Genomic DNA, 7,568 nt, shown 5'->3' with positions numbered 1-7,568 from the left:
TCAAACTTGCTCAAATGTGCAACAAAAACAATGTTGAAAGTATCTCATCCCTGTAAGAGTTCTCGTTTCTTTATATTTTTCCACCAAGTTAAAGTCAATCAAGATAAGGCGATCTACTCCTATTGTGGCCTGAAGGTGATTGTGTCATCATTATATTCAGAATCTTTACCTCTACTCATTTAGTTGCAAATTTTAAAGCCAGAATTGCGATTTCTATCTACGGAGAGCCACAATAGAATTTTAGAATTTCAGTATGTCTACTCCTTACAGAGCATGTGATCTGCAAAAGAAATCCTTCCATAAACTTTTTGTTAACTGGGATTGTCTATTGATTCCTAACGGACAATCATCATTCCTTATCTAGTGATTGTCTTATCATGACAGATGAATGGTGGGAGTACCATGGCGATGGCCTTCATGTTCTTCTAGAGTATGTTCTTATGATTCTAAGCTAACCTTGTAGTCCTTTTTCATGCTTGGAGTGTCAAAATGCATCAAAAACTACCCAATCATGAAGTCGGGTGGATCCCTTGTCAGTAAGTTGGATGACTCTGTGTACCTGAGGGCGAATACAATGATAGTGGACAAGTTTAAAATGTTGGAGTCAGGACTGAAACCCATCGATTTTGACCATCTTGGTGACAAGCATGATGACTATGTTGATCTTGAGCAAGACTAGAAATATAACTCTCCCAAAACAGTACCAGAGAATAGCAGTCACCGGAGCAAGCACAGAGTGGTAAGGTCACCCAGTTTTTGCTCATTATATTAGTTCCCTCAAATGCTCTCCAGTGATTGTAAGTTACAGGTTCCTGCAAGGCAATCATTTATGAAATGCAGTTTCCTTTTGTTGATTTGCTTTTGACTGGTCGGTCTATCCATATCTTGGCATGACAGCAGACAAGTACAATACATGGTTTTTATGCCATGCCGGCTTAATACCTATATACGTTAAAGTTTTCTTTAATCTGGTATCTATGGTCATGTTTCCCTGCCTTTTTTCTGGTTGTTTCTTGTTTTGAGACAACAAAGAAAACATAACAGGCTAATTTTCATATTACTTCCTGAATCTTGCTTAGCCGCCTTACTCCTCTTCGGAGTGCACTAGTGACTGTTGATCATGGTTTGGTACAGGAGAGGATGAGATGGCAATGCTATGGGTCCTCTCAAATTTCTCTAAGAATGAACTTTCTGTTATAGGTTCACAGTGCCCAAACTACCAGCTCTGAAGGAGGAATATTTACAACTTCATTTCATTTCCTGACCAGCATGCCCCACGCGTATTCACTGAGGTAAAGTACCAGCTCTGAAGGAGGAAGCTTTACAACTTCATTTCATCACCAGCGTGGCCCCACACATGTTCACTGAGGCAAAGGATCCGGTAGTTCAAGGAACAGCCATTCAAGTTGCTTTGCTAAATCCAGAAACTGGAGAAGTTGTGCAGAGTGGACCAAGATCAATAGCTAAGCTGAACCTTGTCGTATTCGATGGTGATCTTGAGAAAGTTGATTGGACAAGGGAACAATTGGAAAGCCACATAATATCCAAAGGGTGCGAGGAGAGAAAGCCGCTTCTATCTGGCGACTTCCTAGTGAGCCTATAAGGAGGGATTGGCACTTTAGGCGATTTCACTTTTACACAAGATTCGAGCTGGACAAAGAGTGGCAAATATAGGCTAGGAGTTAACGTTGCCTGTAGATGTTATGACGCAGTGCATATCCATGGGACCATATCCGAGGCTTTCACTATTAAAGATAGTTGTGGAGAATGTGAGTCTTCGAGCAACTACTGTTTATATAAGCTTCGTTTAAAACACATCATCCTACTTAGACAGTTAGTATCCAGAATTGCATAGGCTAAAACCAGTGTCGGTTAGACTTTGGTACCTTCGTTGATGCAGAGACTGACGCAAGATGAATTTGCTCAACATTGTGGAGCCAATGCAACAAAATCAATTAGTCATTTTTTTCAGTACGACCTTGTTAGCAAGCAATTCAACTTTGGAGGAGATTTATAATGCTGTGCTTGTTGTGAAGTATCTGCTTCTTATACTTTGTATAGTTGCCAAGAAGCGTTTCCCAGACTAGTTGGAATAGTGATGGGTGGACCAGTGCACAAACAATTGACAGGAGCTGGGATTGTCGGAGTCCGAGAGATATAAAGTCTCGACGTTTAGTCTGTTATGTTTCGCTATTGTCATGACCGTGTCCTTATTTTTAAATCCTTAATTTTTCTTTACTTAGTTGTTGTTGAATTATCTGAATTTCAGATCATGGATGGAGGAATCTCCGATACTATGTGGAAACATACTTTGGAGCATGCCATGTCATGTGTCTCCGATGCCACGCAGTACATTTACTATGGCGATGAAGGCCAATCCAATGCCATTCTTTTCAATTGGAACTTTGAGCTCAAAGGACTGATCTGTAATGGCCAATTCTTAGATATGGTATCACTTTCAGCTATCAAAAGGTTAGGTTCAAAGTGTTACCATAGTCTGGCTCAGTCATAATTATTGAGAATGCATTTGTGCAAGGAAACCAGAGCTTACAAGCTTTAGTCTGATGATAAGACAAACAAACAAAAGATTACATTCTACATGAACATTATTTCAAATATAATACGGCATGACATAATGACAATTTGCAGCTTGTTTTAAGTGACAAATTATAGTACGGAAAAGTCAGTGATCTCTTATTAGAGAGACTGCCTAGGCACTTCTTTTACACTAATGTTGCCAATCCAATGATATGGTATGACTATCCTCTTGAATTTGAAGAAATTTCTCTTCGAATCCATTATGCAGATCTACCTCGAATCCATGTCGAAAATCGCCTACTAGAATTATGACCAAATCTGTATCCGCCTTCACCAGTGATAATACCGCCATATGCTATTGAGCTGTTGATCCTAGAGTTAAGGTTGCTTGTAGATGCTACGACGCGAGGCATATCCGTGGGCCATATCCGAGGCTTTCAGTGTTGAAGATAGCCGTGGAGAATGCGAGTCTTCAAAGTATCCGTAGGCTAAAACCAGTGTTGTTTAGAGGCCAGTACTTAGATAATGCTAGAAAATAAATTAGTTGCTACGACATTTTCGGCAAGCAATTCAACTTTAGAGGAGATTTATGATGCTGTAGCTGTTGTGAAGTTTCCGTTTCTTATGCTTTCTATAGTTGCCAAGAAGCATTTCCCAATTCTACTGATTGACTACCTCTGGAGACTGGTTGGAGTGGCAATGGGTGGACAACTGCACAATCAATTGACAGGAGCTGGGATTGTCACAGTCCGAGATTTCGTCGACCTTCCTGGATCAATCAAGACTGAGAAATGTTAAGTGTTGCCTAGTCTGTTATGTTTTGCTACTGTTACGAGAGCGCCTTAAAATTAAATCTTTGTTTTTCTATACTTAGTTCTTGATGAATTATTTGAATTACAGATTGTGGGTGGCAGAATCTCAGATGCTATGTGGAAACATACTTCGGGGCATGTTGCATTATGTCTCCTATGACAAGGAGTATGTTTATTATTTCGATGAAGGCCGATTGAATGACATTTGTTTCAACTGGAACTATGAGCTTAAATGACTCATCCGTAATGGATAATTCGTCGGTGTGAAATCACTTTCCAGAGGTCAAAAGGTTAGGCTCGATGTAAGGATCAGACAAACAAACAAAAATCACAATGATATCAAATGACATAATTCTTATTATAGCATGACATAGTGACACTTTGCAGCTTCTTTCATGTGCGAATTGCAGTAGAGAGCAAAATTTAGCGATCTTATCATTAGACAGACTTCCTAGCTCTTCCTTTCTATATAGATATTGAGAATGCAATCTTAAGGTATGAGTTTCCTCTTGAATGTGAAAGAACTTTTCTCTTTGAATCCATTCTGCAGATCTACCTCGAATCTGTGTCGAAAATCGCTTGCCAGAATTATGATCAAATCTCATAATATCATATATGTTCGACTTCGATTTGATCACCAGGTGTTACCTTTAGCACTCTTCTAATCTGGCCACAGGTTGTTTCCCATGATGGGGAGAGTATTGAGAACTGCCTGCGAGCTACAGTTTGTCATGGCATGAGCTCCATGCTGATGACAGTTGATCTGCTTCAATGACTTATCTTTTTTCGAGTACAAGTTGATATGCTTCTTGTCACGACCCGAACCCTCCAAGCCGTCGACATCCCACCTGGCCACGACTGCGTATAGTTCTCCAGGATCCAAAGGCCAACAAAATAAAATTTCGCGGAAGCAACAACAATCTCCGTAACAGAAAACCAATAACACTACGATAACTTTGGATGGTAAAAACACACTTATGTACATATATACATAGTTGTTACAAACTGTCAAACCTAGGGCTTTATGGGCCACTGTGCAAGCCCGTGACCACCTATAACAAAAAGATTTCGTGGTCAAAGCCCGCTACACAACCAAAATAAAGTACTCTACAAAAGTCGAGAGGCCAACTATCCTAAGCCTCATCCTCGCTATTCGGCACAATCTCGTCTATGGCTGCCAGCTCATCCTCATCCATCTTTGGTGGCTGCTCAGCATCCGAAGGCTCCACAACTTCGCCCTCTACTTCGGGCGCCACGACTTCTGGGCTGGGCTCCACGACATCGGAACCGGCGTCCGGGTGAACCACTACGCCATCCGGAGGGGTAGTGCTAGTAGGATCTCATTCCCCAACACCGTCATAGGGAATATCAAAACCCGTCGGTGGTCCCACTAGCAAGTCCCCGTGGCGGTACGTCCACGCCATGTACATATGGATCTTCCAAAAGGGCTCTCCGGTGTCCACCAAAATCGTAGTTACGTGCCTATAATACACATTGTCTTCTCCCACCGGATACTCGGTAACTACTATATCCATGTCTCGGGGAATACTGAATCTTTGAGGCGGGTCATTCATGCTTACGGCGGAGGGTCCGAAATAAACAACGAGCCCACGACGAGGTGAGATAAAATCTCGGTAAGAAAGCTCCTAACCCTAGGTTAGGGCTCTAGTGCCTCCAGACACGTCCTAGGCGAGCAATTTCCAACAATTCCTCCGACAACCAAAAATTTCACAATTTAATTCCAGAAAATTTCATTCTTTCTCCGAAAATTCTCATACCTTCACAAATATTCTACGTTACTCCCATATCGGTGTTTCACACCTCGGACTTTCAATAAAATATTCCACATGCTCTAGGGTTCCCATTTAACGCATCGGGCCATAATATAAATATTCCACATGGATCCAAAGCCCGCGTTTAACGCATCAGGCTATCAAATAAAATTCCACATTGGTCCGGAGCCCACGTTTAACGCATCAGACTATATTATAACCGGACGGACCCGCGTAATAACGCCTCATGCCATTATATATTTTCCGGACCCTCGTAATAACGCATCAGGTCACTATCTCGCGTTTAACGCCTCAAGATAATATAATAAACACAACCCCGCATTTAACGCCTCGGGGTATAATATAATAACAGAGTCCGCGTCATAACGCCTCGGGCAAAATATGGTCTTATAAAATACGAACCCCGCGTCATCACGCCTCAAGGTAAAAATTTCACATTCCCTCTCAAATATGCCACTTCGGACCATACAACAATAATAATTCCTCAATCGCTCGTCCGATACCACACAATCACTTAAATCCTTCCGATCGATCAATCTTTGCCACGTGATCTTGCTAAATTTCCTGATTAGCAGATCAAGACCATCTGGTCTCACCAACTTCCTCTGACAAAAGATCAGAACCACACAATCTTCTCAATTTCTCTTCAACAAAAGATCGGGACCACACGATCTTTCTAATTTTCCTCAATTGCCCAATTGAGACCATTCGATTAAATTGTACTGGGCGGATACTCGATCGGAACCACGTGATTCACTCACGTTAGAGAATTAATAAACCGAGACCACCCGATTAGGTCACACAAGACCAATGGCCAAATCGGGCCACACGGTTAATTTTTATCACTACAAAAATTAATCTACGCCACACGATCGAAATAATACCAACGTATCAATTTATACGTATCGTACAATTATACTGTACTAACGTGGCATTTAATACGTACGATACAATTATACTATACCAACGTACATTTAATCAACATCATCCAATTAATCAATAATATAGCAGGAATTAATCCCGGCCATCGGATCGGGCTTTCTAAACAAGATTTAATACGGGCCGTCGGATTAAAGCATGAAAGTCAAGATCAAATCCTAGCCCTCCATTAACAATCATCCCTCCATTAACAATCATGCAAAATCACTATTCATTGAAGAACACCATCTTTTCTATCTCCTCTAACCTTCATTCTCGGCCAAGGCATGAAAATGGGCAAAAACAACCAATTTTTCACCCAAATCTACTCAATCTCAAGTCTATTAGCACCCTAGATACCTAATCTAAGGTTAGGGATCAACTTACAACAACTTTAGCAAGTTTTACGGCGAAAAAACGGGTGAAGTCTTGACCCCAATCCGGCGGCTCCAGCGACTCGCTCAATCGGCTAAAACCCACAAGATCCGGCGGTCCAAGGTGGTTTACGGTGGAAGGTTGAGCTCCGGCGGTTCAAGGCGACACCGGTGGCAGCTTGGAAAAATTTTCGGCAATGGAGGTGGGAGAGAGAGAGAATTCGGCCAAGAGGGGGTGAGCAAGAGAAAGAATGTGGTCTTGAAAAAAAAATTTGGCGAAGAGACCAACATTTAATAATAAAAGGGCAGGATAATATTTTGGGAGAGATATTTTGGTGTCTTGAATGCAAGAAGGGCAAAACTGAAATTTCTCACCAAGAAATAGTCAACATTTTCAATCAAGGGGATTATTTGACCAAAATGTCCTTCGGTCCAAGTAAAAAATTGGGTATTCTTCAAGGGCAAATGGGTCTTTTCCCATTTCCAGGTCAAATTTTATTTTTCCCGAACCTCTTGGGGCGAACTGCGAAGAAATTATACACTGGATGGGGAAACGTCCAAAATTTAATTATTGAAACTCCCGAAGGTCCGACGTCAAATTACGAAGCTCAATTCGCGATCAATCTCGATCAATTGAAATTTCAGTGTATCTCAAACTAACGGGCGGCTTTTAAGAGTTACGCGTATCGACCCGTGATTAATATCACGTTTAAGAATTTCTCGAGCCATGACGACTTTGGTTGTCATTCAATTGCGAGGGTCAATCACTAGTCCCGATGGACACGATCGTTAGAAAATAATTTAGGGACGTTCGGAACCCATACGAGGTCAAACGGAATCACCCATGATCCAAGCGTAGGGTATTATCCAAATCGTTCCTTAATCATTCTAAGATCAGCCTATATTGGTCCAAAATATTCCCTCGACAATTTTCATGGCCAAAGAGTCAGTCTATGATCAAGTTATTAGGTCCACGTACTTGATTTTCCTAGCTAGCCATTCCCATTTGGTTAGTCTGCTCAAGATGGACCATTCCCGAGTGAGATTAGTCTGAAATACATCAATGAGACTTTTCATTTATTCAATGCTTCAAAACGAGTCGGATTACGGGATGTCACACTTCTACCATGGAA

The 7,568-nt window shown here is 41.4% G+C and overlaps 1 protein-coding gene across 2 annotated transcripts; it reads left to right on the top strand.

Moving 5' to 3' along the window:
* The first annotated feature begins 2,914 nt into the window (after positions 1-2,914).
* Positions 2,915-4,161, top strand: LOC125314264. Of its 2 annotated transcripts, none has more exons than XR_007197824.1 (3): positions 2,915-3,331; positions 3,439-3,640; positions 4,027-4,161. XR_007197824.1 is itself a non-coding variant. In XM_048276185.1 (3 exons), exons 1-3 carry the CDS (start codon positions 3,064-3,066, stop codon positions 3,942-3,944), a joined length of 390 nt encoding a protein of 129 aa, XP_048132142.1. In that variant the 5' UTR covers positions 2,915-3,063; the 3' UTR covers positions 3,945-3,976. The 2 variants fall into 2 exon arrangements, 1 of the variants encoding a protein (XP_048132142.1); XM_048276185.1 differs by lacking the exon at positions 4,027-4,161 and adding an exon at positions 3,901-3,976 and having other exon boundaries at positions 3,439-3,516.
* The last annotated feature ends 3,407 nt before the right edge of the window (positions 4,162-7,568 follow it).

This window comes from Rhodamnia argentea, chromosome 3 (genome assembly GCF_020921035.1).
Source record: "Rhodamnia argentea isolate NSW1041297 chromosome 3, ASM2092103v1, whole genome shotgun sequence".
Classification (NCBI taxonomy): domain Eukaryota; kingdom Viridiplantae; phylum Streptophyta; class Magnoliopsida; order Myrtales; family Myrtaceae; genus Rhodamnia; species Rhodamnia argentea.
The sequence above is the reverse complement of the archived record's forward strand: the minus strand, read 5'-3'. Positions and strand labels throughout refer to the sequence as shown.

Excerpts from the sequence above, each read along its gene's own strand:
- LOC125314264 (XM_048276185.1), top strand. The coding sequence starts at position 3,064 with ATGCTAGAAAATAAATTAGTTGCTACGACATTTTCGGCAAGCAATTCA. Across the intron at positions 3,332-3,438 it reads ATCAATCAAGACTGAGAAAT|ATTGTGGGTGGCAGAATCTC; the intron begins GTTAAGTGTTGC and ends TTTGAATTACAG. Across the intron at positions 3,517-3,900 it reads TATGTCTCCTATGACAAGGA|ATCTACCTCGAATCTGTGTC; the intron begins GTATGTTTATTA and ends TCCATTCTGCAG.